At 32.3% G+C, this 19,799-nt stretch overlaps 1 protein-coding gene across 1 annotated transcript; it reads right to left on the reverse strand.

The window, feature by feature from the left end:
- Positions 1-1,187: 1,187 nt before the first annotated feature.
- Positions 1,188-19,764, reverse strand: LOC132724680 (uncharacterized). The gene is made up of 21 exons (XM_060709614.1): positions 19,719-19,764; positions 19,121-19,216; positions 17,258-18,768; positions 16,372-16,645; positions 15,366-15,479; positions 14,464-14,574; positions 14,056-14,088; positions 13,588-13,650; positions 12,037-12,114; positions 11,251-11,450; positions 10,586-10,744; positions 9,694-10,313; positions 8,580-8,752; positions 8,114-8,281; positions 7,342-7,506; positions 4,973-5,097; positions 4,573-4,752; positions 3,509-3,673; positions 2,402-2,554; positions 2,058-2,142; positions 1,188-1,291 (listed from the first exon to the last, which is right to left on the reverse strand). Exons 1-21 carry the CDS (start codon positions 19,762-19,764, stop codon positions 1,188-1,190), a joined length of 4,623 nt encoding a protein of 1,540 aa, XP_060565597.1.
- Positions 19,765-19,799: the final 35 nt, after the last annotated feature.

A 19,799-nucleotide genomic window follows, 5' to 3' on the forward strand; every position in this document is an offset into this window, starting at 1 on the left:
CTATCTTGAATATCTTTTGCCAAACTGGCTGCTGAATGTGCAGCGGCTTTTGCCTGTAGTACAAAATCATTGTAAAATAACAGAACAATTGAAGATCGCACAGAAGGTAGAAAAAAAGAATAAAGATCAACAGAATGAACATGTATATTTAACCTAAATGATCACTTATGTTACAAATATTTTGTATTTATACCGAAACTTAATAAATCTAATAATATTTCGTTACAATTGTGTACAAATTCAACAAAACAAAAATAAATATTCAATGGAAAACGATAACATCACGATCAAATAATTAGTATATATCTTTCTGTTTCATTTTGACTCATTCAAATCTGGCAATAACAATAGAGGTTTTGTATCTATTTTAAATCGTTTATAAGATGCAGTGGTATCAGACGCTGTTGTTGTTGTCGTTGTTGTTGTTGTTGTTGTCTTCGTCGTCGTCGTTGTTGATGCTGCTGCTGCTGTCGTTCTTGTAATTAAGGCAAACTGAATTAAAGAGCGTATCCAGAAGAAATCAATGTTTGAAAGTGAAAAAGACATTTCAAACATAAAATATACCGACAACATTTTGTTTTAATTTGTTCAGCAATACTTATATGGAATATTACATTTTCTTTCGCTTCATCTATGAACATATAAAGTTGTCGTTGCAATTTCAAGTAAAGTAGTGCTCTTTCTTGCGGGGATAAGGTTGCTGTATAGATATTCAAGTCGTGTCCAACAATAGATAGCATGTCGTCAATCTGTGATGAAAATAAAAACATGTACGCAATTGTTAACTACGAGCAAGTTGGTATTTGACCGAGGCCATAGATGATTGGGGGCCATAGAAGCCGTTGCTGATACCGAGGTCATATTGACCAGGAGATAGCTGGCTGGAGGCACATGGACCGATATGATAACTGATCAATTTCATTCGCTATAGAGCCAATTACTGTTTTAATTTACGGAAGTTTATCATGTATCAAAATCTTATAATGTGAACGAAATGAGGAACACAATAGTGGAAAATTAACGCATATTCTAACGTGAATTTACACTTGATAGAGTTGACAACATTTCAAAATGGCCATCAAAAGCTTTTGGGGGGTGGTGGTGATGGAGGCCAATGACATCAAGTTCACAATATCAATTATGTACATTCTGACATATGAAACTGATATTTATACATTTCCATATTATCATATCTGATGCATTGCACTGTGTATATCTTCAGTTGACCGGTATTGGTCAAGGGAACTGTATACGCTAGCACCAGATACGGTCATCGACATTCTAAAAGTCTCTGAAACAATATATTTAAATGTTTCTGGCCCAATGTTTTTCAATGTCTCTGAAATAATAATTTTGAATATCTCTGGCAGAAGTGTTTTAAAACTATTTGAAACAATCATTGATATGTCTCTGGGTGAATATATGCGTAGCTGAATCATTGGTATGCTATATATTGTAAAAATAGGTATGACTAAAACTGTTGTGCAAAATTTCAATGCATTTTATTTTTCTATACTTGCGCATTTAATCCATAAAAACACAACTGCACAGAATATTGCTATTTAAATGATTGACAGTAAATAAATGAATGTTTAAAATGTATTGCATCGTAGAGAATCATCAGCCATTACGTTAATCTGTTTATAATCAAGCTCTATGGAAATCTATTTCCCAACTATATAAGAAGAGTGAGGGTTCGGTTTGTAAATAGAAAATTAATATGTTCATTAAAGGATTGTTTCAACGTTTTGTTAACTGTTAGAATAAACTGCGGAATGTTCTTCGTCACTTATCTGATCAGGATTTATAGTGTTAGTATTGCAAATTTTGTGTTTTGATATCAAAATCCATTCAATTTTGAGTTGAATATTTCAAATGCGCGGCTAATTTTGTCATGCAAATTTACCAGACTAAATTAAAAAAGTAGTTTGATAACTCTATTGATTTACTAAGTAAATATCGAATCAAAGGCTCTTTAAAAACGTACCCTGTAACATGACAAAAACCTTTTGTAAATGAATGTAAAATGAATAAATATAAAAGAAGCACAAGTTTACCATCAGTGACTTCTTGAAAATTTTCCGCACTGTCAAGAAATAAATTAATCGATCCAGTGATTTCTACAAGATGAGCTAAACGGCCCTGAAATTAAACCATGTTAAATGTATGTTTTATGTTAAAAACAAGAATATAGTACAAATATACATGTATATAAAATAATAGCAACTTTGAACCAAATACCAAAATTATATAACTCTCGATGACAGTTATCATTTCATTGAAATCGTCTTCATAAAGTTTGTATTTATTCGGCCGGAGGGTTTGTACATGTTTAACATAAAATTACATGAACATTTTCCAAGCTAAAATTCGACTTGTTTTGAAACCGAAAACATCGAACCGTTGTGGCTTCATCTAGGAATTCCGCCCTCGCTGCAAGATTTGAAAATGCGTTTGTTGCAACAGAAAACATCATTCTGTCGGTAATGACCTCTGGGTGTTCTGTTTCTTTCGTAGAAATTTGTGTTACAATGTCTGTCATGTTTTTAAGGAACTGAAAATTGAATTATGATATTGTTGACACCTGGCATTTTCAACATAGAGGTGAACATTTGCATGTTCCTGTATTTCATACAAAGGATTGTTCTCTCTAACCCGGAAAAATATGTTAAATTAACCTAATTGATACATACCTAAATTAAGAATAGATAAATGGTAAAGATGGTAGATTATCATACAATCATATCAATTAACATTTTCTTTGAAATGTTGTTAATGTAAACAAACGCTATTTATGTACTGAATACATTACCTAAAACCCCTAAACATAACCATTGATCTACAAATTTTTTAATATCTCCTAATTTACTATTCATGTTTACACTACAATGTTACTCCCTGTATGATTATAATAACCTATTTGTATTTTCATTAAATTTTCATTTTTTACATCCGCCTATATGACTGAAATACTGTTAAGAAAAGGCGTAAAATGAAACAAACAAACAAACATTTTTTACATTTTAAGCTGGAGACCTATGTTAAATGAGTATATGAATAATGAAATAGGTAAAACATAATTTAAAAATTGATAAGACATATTTACAATTAATACTGGATATTAAGGACATGCTATTACTTAAATTCAAAATAAAAGTTTGTCATCAAAATCGTTCGAACACGTTGCCATTCGCACCAATAGTTTAAATCATAAAAGACATCTCTTTTTAAATTGATCGTATAAATACAATATAATCAAGAATAAAAGCTATACAAACAGCAGGGGCGTAATTATCTTCCTTAGTTTGCTTACAACACATACAATCTGGTCGTCTGCAAAATGCAATAGTCAATATATACGTATATGTCATGGATACTTTTTTAAAATATTTTCTAGCATATTGCATTGTTATTATTTGCCGAGTTCATTTTTGGCGCCTATAACACTCAAAACATTTCCTATGAAGTACAAGACAGAAACAACCACTGGAAACAGAAATACGTTTACCTCTTGCAATGTTAATGTTGTTGGATTCAGTGTTTTGTTCAAGGCCTCCTTCAGCGTGTCTTGCAAATTCGTTATATTACTATTTCCGTATTTTGACAGGTCAAGAATTACGCCATTCCCTTCCGCGTTTAAAACGCTTTGAACAACAGGCTCTTTTTCCTTTAACTGAAAATTAAAGAAAGATAGTGCCATTTTTTGTTTGTTTGTTTGTTTGTTTCATTTTACACCTTTTCCCAACAGTATTTCAGTCATATAGGCGGGTAGTTTCCTAACCATCGTTCCTGGAGAGTTACACCAGTACTAGACTACCTTCCTCCGTGCTAAACTACCAAAGCATCTCCTGGGGATCGAACCCACGCCAGAGAGGTAATTGGATAAGAAGTCATCGGCTCTAACCCCTCGACCACGGAGGTTCCATACTAATAATATGAAACATAAGTCTATTTGTCTTTAAAATTTATTTGTTTTTCTTATTTAAAACAAATATTGCAATCCACGTAATGCCTCAGAAACAAATTAAAAAGGGGCAAACACAAATGATAATTTCAATTTGTTAAAAAAATGATTTAAGAGAGTATTACATAGTTGTTACCTGAAGAAAGTAATGGTGAATGAGAAATAATTTGTCATGAAAGTAGCAAAATTTGAACAAAGTTGTATTTTGACTTCCATACAAAATATTATTTGCCTTAACCTGTACTAACTGCCAAAAAGCAACAGATGAAAAAGGAAATGTTTGGTAATTGGCCAATGAGAAATCTTTTGGATACTATAATAGTTCACCAAAATTAAGTCTTTTGAGAAATAAAATAAAAGCATTTCTGAGGTATATATGCCATTAATTTAATGACCAAATTCATTCAAGAATTAATATTTGGTATGTGGATGAAAACGAAACTTTCACATGGACACTGGTTGCTATGCTTTAAATAATTTGAACTATCCAGTGTGCTTTTATGTGCCTTCACTGGTATGAAATAAAATTTGAGACAACCTTGATTATGATTGGAATTGATATAGGAATCTAAACGCCCTAACGATATTCTATTTTCGCTATGACTTACCTTTATGAAGTATACATTACTACACACGGCAGAAATGTAATACATTGTGAGAGCAGGTCTATTTATGGCGGATATCAGAAGGTCCAACACTACAGAATATTTCCCATGGATATAGTCACGAACAACCTGAGCTCCTGATTCCGTTGTATCTATATCTTTGATATTAAAAACGGGCCTTGACTGAAATAATGGTCAGAACTTAAAATAAGAGACGAAGAGTTAAGCACATATTTATACTAATGTAAAGTTTAAAATTGTCATAAACTCCGTCAATTAAATCAATATGTTTATTGTTAATATGTATTTATGTACATAAGCCATTTTCTCTGAATATGAAGGAACAAATATGAACAATCTTAGTTAAGACAACAAACAGATAATTTCGATCTTATTGACTTACCACAATGTTTAGAATGAACACTTCATTGAAGTTGTTGTAAATATCTGCTATACGGATGCTGATTGATGTTTCGTAATTTCTTTCCGGGTTTCCTAGTTTTAGTATAACGTATGCCTCCCGTTCACCTATGAATTATATTTCAAACAAAGGTGTTCTGAATAATGTATTATGCAAATCTATCCACTTGTTTAATATTTGTCTCAGTGACACTTTTATTCTTTTAAGTATATAAGGCTTTTACAAAGCTATGTGATGTATACTAGACAAATTGCTGATGATGCGATTTTTTCCGACCGCAACTCAAATCTTTTAACTAAACGATGAATAATGAAAATATCCTTACGTTAAAATATTGGCCGACCAAGTAGTTCTTTTATAATTATATTCAATCTAACGGGTAAATTACGAGGGGTATATTTTAATTAGTGGCAACGGCAGCGCATTTTGTAATTTGGGTATATTGCTTATTAACTGGTAGAGGGCGCTTCCGACGGCACTGAGAGTTTCGAACCGGTAACCGCAAAGGCAAGATTTGATGTATGGATTGAATCAAAAGTCACAAGGAAAGAGGTCAGGACTATAAGCGGGATGTAGCAAAACGTCAATTCTCTGCTCCTCTAAATAAGCTTGAACCAAAGCTGACCGGTGGCAGGTGCATAAGCATGGGGTAATTTTATCTTGCGCACCCTGGACCTTGGGTATTTTGTTGTAAAGTAGTGATTAACTTCGGCAGTGAGTACATGACCACTATAAAATGTTCAAGTGACACTACCCCTCTGGGGCACAGCGTCACGGGCCACTATTCCATCACTGTCAAAATTCGATAACTCTTTTAAAGCTTCTGCACGTCGAGCAACAACTGAGCGATCGCTACTTTTACCTACCCACATTTTATTATGTTTATTGTTAGGCTCAAAAAGAATAACGCCACGTTTCATCCCCTGAGACAATTTCTCACAATCGTCGAGGGTCTAGGATCTTTGAACCTCGTCAATAAGACCGAGGCTTTTTCAGCCGGGTCCTTGCGGGTTCCAAAGGGCGCATATTTTCCCTAACTCTAATTTTTCTATCAAGATGGAAAACACATATGGCGAACTAAGGCCCGATATGTCACTTACCGTCTCCACGGTATACCTTGCATCTTCATCAACTATGTTTTTGACAGTCCTGATGTTTTTCTCAGAGGTAGCAAAAATTAGCCGCCGAAGGCGGAAATCATCCTTAAAATTAATATTGAAACTTGCCGGCAATAGTACGATATGGAAGGACATTTTCTCCATAATCTAAATCTAGATCCGTTATTATTTCTGACGCGCATTTACCTTATAACCTGCGAAGGTCTTTGCTCCTCTCTAAAATGATAATTCAACTCCATGTTTATAACCAGTATACAAAAACACATGTATCTAAATGACCTGCTAAAATTTTAATGCACGTGTAAATCGTGCAAAAATAGACTGTTGGTTAGAACAATCATTAATCTTTCCAACATGTACTTTCACGTGCATATCATGGTACCACTGATTAAAATTTGCCCCTCTATGAAAAACACAATAACAAAACGCATTCAAATGATAATGGTCTAACTTTTCTTATTATTAACTCATCAGTTTTGAAAGAACATTGACGGGATAAATCGCTCATAATCGTCTTGTAGTTCAATACTCGGTCCGGGCTTGAGTAAAGTAAAGAAAATAAAGTTTCAGCTATGTGAATTGGTCCTTGACCTACATTTATCATCTACAGGGCATGTGTGAAGATTCAGAAAATACTTGCTATAGTTGTAGGGACGGAAATAGTATTGACTCAAAGAACTGGTTCACATACAGATTTAGCGCGATTCAGAGACTGTTAATTTTGTTACGATTTTAACAGCCATTCTGGGATTTTTCATTTTACAGTATCCTATTTGTTCTGTTATTTTTTTCTATTTTCTTGTATATGATTTGTAAACAAAATTCTAAGTAGTTAGTATCATATGTTGAATTTTGTATGGTCCTGACTTGAATAAAATATGTCCACAAATAACTAATTTATACCGAAAAGTGTGCCAGGTTATAAGTTCCTCTGGGTGTATATTAAACTATTTATAAAAAAACGTGACGTGATACATTAGGATGTCTAACCAAGTTTTGCGTCTAGCTTTCTAAACGAATTGGTAGTATAATGCAGGATAGAATATAAGGGTAATTTACCTCAATATCTATATTTTATAGCAACACATCAGTATTTTCTTTTGGCGTGAATTGACCTTACGAAATGACATTACTTCAATTCACGATCAGGGCTGAGAGACTGGTCCTTTGAGGTATAGATTATGAAAATTATTCCGTTTTTGCACACAATCATAACGTTATAACAGTGATTACCCCGCTGTGTTATGCGTTCCTTTTCATTATAAGCACCATCTGTTACTTGTAGGACTGTATAAGTAAGTGAAGGGGTTTTATTTATGATGTTATTTGTTGTCAACCTTCTACTCCGGGTGCTCCATGACTTACATCGTAATTGTACCAAGTCGAATGCAGACTCCACTATGTAGAAAAAAACAACACTTTTTTAAGAGTATTTTTAGTAACTTGACTTTATTTTCTATTATCAGCTTTTTGTGTTAACCCTTTGATGATATAAATATATAATTTCCAAACTTTTCAACGGATGTAAACAATTTATAACAGTTCTGAAACAATAAACTAAAAGTAGCATTGCCATAGCCCCATAAGGCACATTGTCTCACCTGTAGCTATACTGCACACTGCACATTTCCTTACTAATGTTTATTCAACTATGAAGTTTCGTGATGATATCTCCTATAGTCTTAAAGCTATTTTACAGACTTATTTAAAAAAACAGGCAAAAGAAAGTTACGTTGTTAGGTATGGTTCCTTTCATGAATAACAATTATGACGTTTGATAATGAAAATACCTCCTTTGAATTTGAGTATTTCTCCTGAGTAATAATAGGTCGGCATTAAACGCTATAAGGTAAGATTATTCCAGAATGTATGTTTGTTGGGTCGGAGGGGATATGATGATTAGCGTCAATTTATTCAATTGTGAAATCCTTAGAACTACACTTCAATGAATGAGCATTATATCATGTTGTTTCATCAGCGAAAATCAACAGGAACTAAAACTTACCATTAGATTTATCAATTACGCACGTGCCTCCATGCGGAACATAATCAAAGGTTCTTTTAACAGCAACAGTATTGCTCAACCTCCGATCAGCTGAAGTGACCTTGACCTCGAAAATGTAAGTATTACCCTCTAATATTTTATCTTTGTGTATTGTCATTGACTGTTCGCCTACAACATAGAGAGAAAAATGTCATACAATGCCAAATACAATGTAATCTAAAGCATGCTATAACACAGTGCTACCATGTCTACAGCGATACCTCTGAAATTTAATCGAACTGAGTCTGCAACATGTTCAGTTCTTAGTATTTTGCTATGTTAACCATGTAGAACTCCTGCTCAATTCAATCTGCTAACACCAATTGGCAGAAATAATATCGTGAATGTTTTACCTTTAATTATTATGTGCGTATAAGCAATTTCATTATTCGCAAGAATCTCGGAGAAGAGGCTTTTAAGTGTTTACCTGTTTTATCAATCACTCCCTCAAGCCAGGCAAAAGTGTCATTTATCCAGGTATAAACATTCCATTGATACTTGAAAAATGTCCAATTAGCGGTCATATTGACCTGTGTATCGAGTGTCAGCATGTCAAAATTGATGAAGCCACCGTGCGTTGCATTGCAGTTGTATACGCAGCTAAAGAAAAAAACAAAAGTAAAAAGGTAAACATTGCAATTGTAGGTAATGAAGACAACATTACAATCGAAGTTATAGAATGTACTTCTAACCCCGCGCTCGAACGTACACAACTCATTATTCTTCAAAAATATTACAAAATCACATGAATACACTTGCGAAAAGGAACTACATCAATAGAGGCCGATTTAAACTCTACCAAACTTCAAAAAAGTAATAGGTCGCAAAACATATATGATAGTATTTTGAACATCATCAGTTCCACCCAGTTATCTTGAAAAACCGCAAGAATGTGAATAGAACACGTGCATTTTGCAAAAGTATCGCAGAATTATGCAAATGAATAATGAATGCCATGACGGACATGTGTGAATAGGTACTATCATGGTTAGCGGACGGTTTACACATAGGGCTGTTGGAACTTTCTTTTTAATGCTCATATTTCCTGCAAAGTCTTTGCTTCTCAAGATCGTTTGTGAGAATGAAGACCTGGGTATAGCATTGAATACGACTACTTTTCGTCGATAAAGATAATTTTCAAAACTTTTCCTTATCGGTTTACTAGAAATATGACATGTGCCGAAGAGAATAAGTATGTAATATTATACTGAATTGAAGAATCAAAATGTTATTCAGGCATTTTTTATCAGGTACGTAACCAGATTAATCTCAATTCATTTAGGCAATTTAATTTATTTCTAATAGTGAGAACAATGACAATATCGCTGATTTTTAAGATGACTCTTCATGTGCAATCTTATAATGGTAAGTTCCAGCTAGAAAAGTTAGGTAAGCCTCGTAAATCTTATCAAGCATTAGTTTATATGAAGTATCTCCTGAAAGAGTATTTTGATTAAAACATTTGCCCGACATTTGAATCAATAACAAAGGTTCTTGGAGCAGTACCATATCTTAATTATGTTTTGTAATAATTATCTTACCTTATTGATGCAGGTAGTATATTTTCAACAAACTTTAAGACTTGAAAGGCTGTTGAAATTCGGCTTCCTTTTGACATCGTAAATACAGCAACACCATAGGAATTGATTGGAAAATATTGTGTAAATATCTCCAGAACGTTCACGTTTCCGATTTGAATTTCGTATCTTTTACCTACACTCGATCTTTGGTTGTTTATAAGACTATAAACTGCATCATCAGATGTTTCTGATGAAATAAGTTCAAAAGTCCAACTTGTTACTAACTTTGACTCATCAGCATAATTTAAGACACCAACCGTATCACATGAATCGGAAGCATTCACATAAACAATTTCCCCGTGCGACACGTATAAAAAGTCACCGCCTGGTATAAATGTGTATATTTCTGGCAAGGTAACCTCCATCACAATAAAATCATTGAACCACGATCCATCTAAAACTACTTCTAGAATGACAACATAAATCCCTGGTCTTAGTGTGCCACTAGGTAGTACTAAGTTTCTCGATTTTGGTTGAATGAAGTCCGTAAATGGCATAAGTGTATTTCCAGAGACTTGAACAAACCGCCAATGATACTCGGCACCTACACATGTTCTGTTGATATCATCATAGCTATTGATCTGAAATGACGAAAAAACATCAGATTAATAATCATTGAAAAAGAATAAGCTGGGAATTAAATATGTCAAATGACTAAATTAAGAACAATCTGGAGCTTCGGTTACTTCTGCTTGACCTTTGCGTGAGACGTTTTACTGAAAACATTAAATTATTGATATAATTAAATATCTGAAAGAAGATTATGTAACCTCACACATAAATGGAAACTAGTTCCACATAAAAATGTCATTGATAGTCAAAAAGGCATATAAAAGGAAGAAAAGTTATATACTTCAACTGTTTTGTCAGCTAAAACACGTTTTGGTTTTGTAAAATCGTTGTACAAGTCATCCAAGAAATTGTCTGAATCCATGCAGCATTTCTTTTCTGGACAACGAGTGATTGTTCCGTACCCGTCTTTACATTCGGTCTGAATTTCATATACCCCATACTTAAAATAATATAAAAGTTGATGTCATTGTAATATAAACAATTCACTTACATACATGTTAATAATTAATATTTGTTAAAATTATTTCAGAACAGAAAATCAACTTTTTCAGGGAGTTTTGAATAAATATAAACATGTTTGTATGCGTTGAATAAAAGAAATGGTTTGTTTTTGTATACTAAGCTAGATACACGCAATTGTTAATTTTATAAAAAAATAAAATAAAAGTTAGACACTTATTGGCCTATATGTGACCTACGCTTACAATGTTATAATACAAAATTATCTTAAAACATGACTGAAAAAAATAGATGAACAGATGTATCAATACTCAAATTGTGATTCATAATCTGTCCTTAATTGTCAAATTTCCTAACTGAAAGTCGTACTAAAATACCGTTGTAATGTAAGGAAGTCAAAAAGTTATTTTAGCAGAAACAGAGCATGGTAAAGCTTTATACTCCTGTCACTAACATGTAGCACTCGTTGAGTAAAAAGTAACTTACATTTAAATACGTGTGGTTCAGTTGTTCAACTTCATACGAAACGTTCAAGTTGGTTTTGCTTCCATCACCCCAAAGTATTGAGCAGGATAAAGTTTGTGAATTACAGTTAGTTACTAGCATGTCTACGGTCACAGATACACTTTGGGGTGTGTCCAAACTTTTTATATCAACTGCATGTACATACTTTGTGCAAGCATATCCTTAAACAATAAGAAAACTACTTGCAAATGATATGTAAACTGTAAACAAGAAAGTTATACCAACAAAAGCGAGTGGTGTGATCAGCTAATTTTACGTAATATGTAAATTTTTTCAAAATTATTTGACAGGTTTCAATACAGTGCATAGACAATTATTATGATATAAATATAATCTTGGACAAACATTAAAAATAATTAAAATGTTTGCCACATTGTGCAATGGAAATTGAGGTTCGAAAGGTACTTTACATAAAATGGTGTCGTAACATTAGAACTTCACTATTTATTAAAATCAAGTTTTATGTATCAAGGTAGTGTAAATTAGCAAGCATTTACACAATAAATTTGGTCAATAGCGTTTTGTATATGTATGATAAGATATTAAACAACTACTGTGTCATACGTCTTTGTTTTGGGCTTTTTTAAGCCGATTCACTACAGTTAATGTGTAATGATTCATTTGAAATACTGCAATCTTATTGCGCCGCTCTTTACCAATTTAGTTTTGTAAATACATTCTTATGAACACTAACCTAAAATGGATATGTTCTTAATAAATGTGAATAATAATTTAAATTTTACTTACTTGAGTTGATTATAGAAAAAGTTACTATATCAAATTCACTTGTCCCAAGAATTACAAGACTTTCAGCATTATTGACATCTACAATTTCAACATTATTTATTGAATCTTAAACCAAAGCATAGAAAAGTTTCGATCTAAAACGAAAAATGATATCTTTTGAAATATTTGTTATCAAGTTATGCTGGTATGTTAATAGCTCTTTCCAAGCAGAAGAGAGTATGAATCGTTTAAAAATATCATGAACACTGTTTATTGTATATACATTATTGATACCGACAAGTAAAGACGTACAATCAAAATTCTTAGTGTATGGCGTAGTGTGAAAATCAGTTTTAGCGAACTGTGTAACAATTTCATTAGCATTTAATTTTAAGGAGTATATTTTTTTAAACTTAGATGAATTATGCTTTATATAAAGTTTTGTTTCAAATATGTTAATTAAATGAATATATTTACCTATATGTGGTTGATATAGAAGTTAGCATGTCTGAAACGAGTCCCATTCCGAGGAATGGGACGGAGGCTAACCTTAAATGTTTCCTCTGTGAAATTCCACAGATGATATGGTTTTATTTTTGTTGTTTTTATTGTTTTCTAGGGGCGGTTAAATATAAAGAAGTGTTTTAAGCAGGGGGGCAGTAATCCTGACATAAAATGTAAGATCAAACCTTTCTGAACTTTTTTTCTTTCAGCTTTACCATATTTTTGAAATGTCTGACCATTTTTAGTTTTGATAGTGATATGATTTAAACATTTTTTTATGTAAATATTATTGAATGGAAATCTCGTAATAAAATAATCTCGCTACAATCTGCAACGTTGTTGTTTGTTTTTTACCAGTTGTTATTTCATTTAATATCTTGATAAGGAATCTATGCATTACGTATTTTCGCTCCGCAAGTCTCCAGGCGAAAATACAATAACATGATAAAAATCAGCCAGTGTAGCAACAAATAGCTTACTTGTCAAGTACATGCATCAATAAAACACGAATTAGTTATTCTCGTGATGACAGTTACTTTACTATTATAATAACAAATTATATCTAGCGAAGTAATAATTAAATATTCATTTAATTCAAGTTCGTTGAAACATATTGCATCGTAAATGAAAATAATTTTATAGATATTGCTACTAATGTGTTTCTATATTGATTAGAGGATCTGGTATTTATTACATATTTATAAATGAAATAGTGAGAATGATTAATGGAATAAAATGCGTACTTTCATTTTCATCACAGTAAAAAATATTTAATTTTTTACTTCAGTGAAACATATTTTCATCATCAGAAATACTTCAGAAACATGCCCCACATCTTTAAAAAAAAACACATTTTTTATTAAATATCGAGTATCGTATGTTTATAATCATTACGAATGATATTTTCACTTATATGATTTGATAACAGAATCGAGAAAAAATGGAATCCTTAAAGAATGCCCAAACCGACATTATTGAAAATGTTGCAGACTCGATTTAATATTGCCTATTTATGAACGGTAGTGGTAAAACATTGTCACATGTATATCATTTGTTTATCCTATTTACCTGTCTCAGTCAAATCAAACCTTTCATCAGTAGATCTGTGTTCCCTTTCATGTTTACTTGAACCTTAAACGAAAGGAATCGGAACAGGGATTTAAAAAATCATTTATACTTCGGAAGATCCTTGTAGATATTTTTAAAATATTTACAAAAGATGCAGCCATGAAAAAAGCAAAATAAAAAGCTGATATAAAACTAATACCTAAAAGATTGAAATAAAGTTAGACGAAGATAACATAATGACAGATCTAAACTGAAACACATAGTATTTTAGGAATGACTCAAGAAATGGCAGCCATAATACGTGCTATGTGAAAAAGTATTTTCAGGGGATTGTTTAATTTCATTGATTTTGGTTATGCTCAAATCATCTACAAATGTACAGTAAGACCTAGCATTGCCAGCGGTAGACGTTTTGAGAAAAATGAATTACAAGAAATGAAATACTTTTCTTTTTAAGAGACTATTTACCTTCTATAGCAAGAACTTTGAAGGGTCTTTCTCCTGTAAATAAAGGAAATAGGTCAAGTATATTATTGTTTAAATATAAAAAATAAACAATTATAAAAGCAATTAGTTATTTGAAAATAATCAAGCAAAATGTAATTGAACTTTCTTCAAAGACATGATGAACTGCTTTGTTTTTACTTGTGGAATTTTAAAATTACAAATACATCGTAAATTTGTATAATGAATAAAAAAAATCTAAACGAAGCAGTTACACAACTTATCGCGGGTCATGTATTTTATCATTACAATTATTAAGATAGTAGGACACATTATTTAAGTTTATAAATGACTCATTAATTGTTCATTTTATTATCAAGAATTCAAGACAGAAATTAACTTTGCTAATAAATGACTTTTAAAACGCATTACCTAAACTACAGTTCTTGCCAGTCCATCCTGGCTTGCAAACACAAGTATAATCGTTTATTTTATCAATACACTGAACAGAATTCATGCACTGTCCAATACAGTCGTTTATATCTGAATAAATAAAACATGTAAACATTGTATAGGCAATAAACAGTAAAATAAAATTTTGTTAGAGGTTTCCAATGTGCAGTGTTAGAGAGACGATGTTTGAGGACTTGGACATTAACATTTACATAAACACTACCTTCCATAATTAATCTAGTACATAAATCTGAACTGATAAATGCGCTGTTAACTGTCTTGAAAGGGTTGATGCACGAAAGATCTTTTGAAATAAGGTTCAATCAAACCGAAACGATTATTTGTTTGCTTTGGGTGTGCATAGTACTTCATATAACCAAAACCTTTGAAAGTCGGATGTAATCATATAAAGCGTCTGTGTTAGTGAACATTGTCTGTATGGTGAGCAACCAAAAATAATAATGGCGTCCCTAGCGAGCGTAAACGGTAGAATTCTAAACAATACATTTTTAAGAAAAACATGTAATATTTCTGCCTTGTCAAATAATGCATACGATACTACAGCACATTAAGAATGAAATGTATGGTTGCACTCTCAAAGAATTCATGGGACTGTAACAGACCTTTGAATTCGTTTGTTATAGTCTTGGATGGGCGATTTGTTTCACTGTGATAATTTGGTTTACAAAGGTTTGTCACAGGCCAGCATTAAACTGCCCAGCTATTGAAAATGATTTATGCGGAGAACATTTACTTGTATACAAACGGATACGAGCAAAAATCAAATCCGATTACAATTGAAAACCTGCCATAGTGTGACTGAAACATTGCATAAACATGGGGTTTAACTTTACAAAGTAAGAAAATTTAAAAAAAATTACTTTTATGACAATAGTAACCATTCCAGCCGTCTTTGCATGAACACTTAAAAGACTGGGGACGATTGGTACATTCTCCACCATGTTTACACGGGCTACTGGCACAGTAATCTTTTTCTGCAAAAAAGAATTGAAGCCATAAAATACCCAGATTTTTGAAACCTGGGAATTTTATTGTGTATCACGAAGATTCAATCAGTATATATACTAATGTAACGGTCGTAGTATTCTTCCGGAAATTATTTGTGTTTTCGTTGAATTCGACTGGACATTAATGAAATAAACAAGTTTTACTTTTTTCATCTTTGGTAGTGGGTAGACAGCAGGACGAATTTTGTCTAATTTTTAAAGGGGTATCAAAACGTTTTAAGACTTCAGTCATACGACCATATCATAATGGAATATCGAGAAGAATATTGCATCACCGGCTTCATCTATCTTTATGAGACTAGTACGAGGGGTATTCCAAAATTAATGTTACTTGGGTTCTTTCTCGTGGAATTCGTGCAATGTCCATCAAAATAATAAGAACAATAATGTAAAGAAATGACTATGTAAAAGGCATAAACATTGAACAATTATTCTTATAAAATAGACATACTTGTTTAAAATCGTTCCTACCTCGTTAGAACGGTTGTTAAAATATACTCTATATTTTCTCTCTTACAGCACTGAGCGTGATGTTTGAGGACTTAATCTTTGGTCTTCATTTCGTTCATTAAAATGTTTTTTTTTAGAATAAAGCTAAAATCTATGCATTGTAAATGGAAAATCATAGAGGATATTTGTTTGTTTGTGTGTAAGATGAAATTTTATTTCTTCGATTGAGCTTTAAAAACAGTATTCTCACGAGTAGCGTCGCCACGAGTGAGAATACTGTTTTTAAAGTTCACGAGTACAATATGGGGAAAATCTAAAAAAGTAGTTTCGTCATTGAAAAGTGTGAAATTATATTTTGATAATTTTCACGGAAAAATCAGTAATCCACTGAGAAGCATAAAATAAATACCTATATTCCATACTTTGGTTATAAAAGTTTGGTTAAAATGAGGTAAATTTATAGTTTCAGTCTGGCACTGAGTGTCACATTCAGTTGTTTCCTTGCACAGGGTTGAACATTCAGGATATTTGGCAGGATACCAGATCCCGACACCGTCTTGAGTGTAGCCAGAAACCATACCACCAAAATGGCAAGGCGCTTGCATTACCATGTGTTCATACCATTGTAAGGTACCAGTAACTGTTGTCCGTAAGTCCGTATTCTGTGTGTCATATGATTGCACCTTCAATATAAATTAAAGATGTAGTTAAGTCTATCTTTCCCTTGGAAGTATTTGGCATACTTGTCGTGGTACTCTATCTTTTAGCGCATATCGCTTTCAACAGACTAAGCTGCAAACCAAAACTTGTCAAAATTGATGCTTACAAATTAGTGTCATATACGACATGTTACAATTTGAACCAGAATTGTTCGAGCTTTTGTAAATCCATTTACCAATAGAAATAAATTTATCAATTAACTATGAAATATTGAATATTTTATTTCTCTTTTTTGTTCCGTCTGGCATAAACATAATAAAATATTATCTTTTAAAAGTAAAGTATGGCCGAATCAGTAACAAAAAAGTAGGATAAAATGGACATAAAATGTTCAGAAGAAGAACTGACATGACATGAATTTAAAATGATCAACAACATAATATATGATACTTGCAAATTGTTAATAGGACAAAGATTGATATAGAGAAGACATATACATTATACAGTTTAAAACAGCTTCATTGCCCTAAGGGCTCAATACAAGTGAAAGTGACCTGTTAATACACATGCATGCTTATTTAAGTAATTTATCTTCAACTTATCAATTTTTATTTCAAATGGTTTAAATTACTTACGAACGTTCTAACTAAGACACTGTCCAAGTCACTAGTTATAAATGGAACGTGATGATCTGGTTGCAATGCTCGGCTTTTTGTTTCGTCAGATTGTACCAAGATATCAACCAAATTAACTGAATTGCCATGATCATTGATGATATCAGAAATCAGCATGTTTCTGTCAAAATATGTCCATACTTTATTTCCAGCCATTTCTAATTCGTGAAGTGTAACTGAACTGTGCAGAACGTCTTTCAAATACATCGATGAGTTCAATAAATCTCCTAGATAGACATTTGTACCTATCAGATCTAGAATTTGAACGTCCAAGTCAGTACCGTCCTCAATGATGATATTAGCAAATGTAATTGTATCACCCAACAATATTTCAACTTTAGTTTTAAGCATATAACAAAGAGAGGAGGACTCTGCAAAGGTTTTGTTAAACTCAACTAAATCTGGAAAGACAGATTTGGTTGATGCCAAGTCAAACATCTGTTCCAGCATTCCATTAATATCAGAAAAACACTTAAATGTTTCATTCATCAAGTTGCTGACAGTAAAAGTTTCATTAACTATTTTTCTCAAAGTTTTATTGTCAATGTCTAAGTTTGCAGCCGATTCTCTCATTTGAGGAAACATATTTTGAATTGTATCTAGCTTGTTGGCTATGTCCTCAAGATATTCCAGTAGTTGAGTTGTTTCATTAAATTGATTGCCGTCGTTAAGAAAAATAATTTTCAAGTTGTGTCCGCTTTCAATTAATTCGTAAACAGAGTTATCAAATTTGTTTACACTGTCATTAACCGATCTACTCGATTTATATATTTCACGCAATGAGAAAAATATTGAATCATCATTAAAAATATTGTCCAGCTCCATTGACTCGTCAAATAGTGCAAAATATTCAGATGATTCTTTAACAGAAACGGTTTTATTTATAACTGTGTCAATTTTGATAGAATTATCTATAAATTCATTTAAGAAAATTGTATCATTTAACGGAATTTCAGCTTTTAAAGTGGTATTAAGCACTTGAGCGATAGGCAAGTTATTATCAACGCCGTATCCTGTAGACAAACTTGTATCTAGTAAATTACCAAGAGTCACTGTTCCATCCAAAACAATTCTGATTGATTCTGACATTTCAATAAGCTGTTTAAGGGTAATACTGTCTTCAGATTTGATTATGTCATTAATGTGGGTTGTATTTATAAATTCACCTACTGTCAATGATTCGTTTAAAAATCGACCAAGTGTCATTTCCTTGTGAATCAAATCACTTACAGGGATTGACTTGTTAATCACAACATCAAAAGCTTGAACAGTGCCATTCAATAATTCAATGAACTTTGTCTGATCATCCATTTTCATTCCTGGTACCGTTGATATTTTTATAGAATCATAATTGAAGAAACTTTTGTCCGTATATGCTTGCAAATCTGTAGAATTCCAGATAAACACCTCTAACAAACCGTCTGTGATAATTGTCTCTTCACTGTCTGTCCCATCACCAGCAACTAAAACTTCTAAAATGATTGAAAATTGTCATCAGAGCATGGCTTTCTCTTTTGTGTTTGACGTTATAAAAAGACCTACTAACGCTGTTTATAATCACAAATGAGTATTTGAAAGCAAGACGATTCTTCTTGGGGAAAAAAACCCAACAAAAGTATAGAATATAAATAGTTTCGAACTGTTATCCGTGCCTCAATTTAGAACAAACTAAGATATCTTACAAACACGATTATAAACAAAATTGGCACAAATAAACAAGTTCTTGCAAAGATTCGAGAATAATGGCTTTAATGACGTAGGAATTACACTTGGCTTGTGTGAGTAAGTATAATAAGGTAAAATTAATCAAGGTGTGTGACAAACCAGGTGCTTTGCTAACATATACATTTTGCTTATCATATTCATAGGCAACATAACCAGTTTTCTCGGGTGAGTCGGCAAGCAACTGAATCGGAGAACCTGAAAAATATATTATATCCGGGTTTTTTTTTCAACATTGATATAATTAAGTATTTTTATACAGTATGTATTTAGCATAACATAGCATACCATAGCTGCCTAAAATAGTTTGGTTTTGACAACGCAAATGCCAAAGTCTTACTTGCTTCTAATCAAAGTAGTAATAGGTCGAAAGAAATCACCTATTCCTTTTTTCACAGCAGCATAAAAACTAGTAAGTCAATGGTACTAAATGAATGTTATATGCAAAGTGGTATATTATGTTTAATAAACGCTGCAAGGATGCTTTCTGTTCGTTCCACGAACGCTGCAAACAACCTACTACATACGCACATGAATGTTTTACAATATATGACCGCTACAAACATAAGGTCATAACTTATCAGAAACCTTACATGTTTAGCATATTATATCTCTGTTTTACGTAATAAGAACGCTAAAATCATATGGCGTCAATATTAAGTAGGTTTTTATTAGATGAATATTACAACAAATGACAAACCTATAACGCTGTTTTTTATGAAAGCTAAAACCAATGCCATCAACATAGTGTTTACTATAAAGTTTTAACCGGCATTTTCTT

The sequence above is a fragment of the Ruditapes philippinarum genome, unplaced genomic scaffold (genome assembly GCF_026571515.1).
Source record: "Ruditapes philippinarum isolate M1 unplaced genomic scaffold, ASM2657151v2 ctg502_1_1_1_1, whole genome shotgun sequence".
NCBI lineage: Eukaryota > Metazoa > Mollusca > Bivalvia > Venerida > Veneridae > Ruditapes > Ruditapes philippinarum.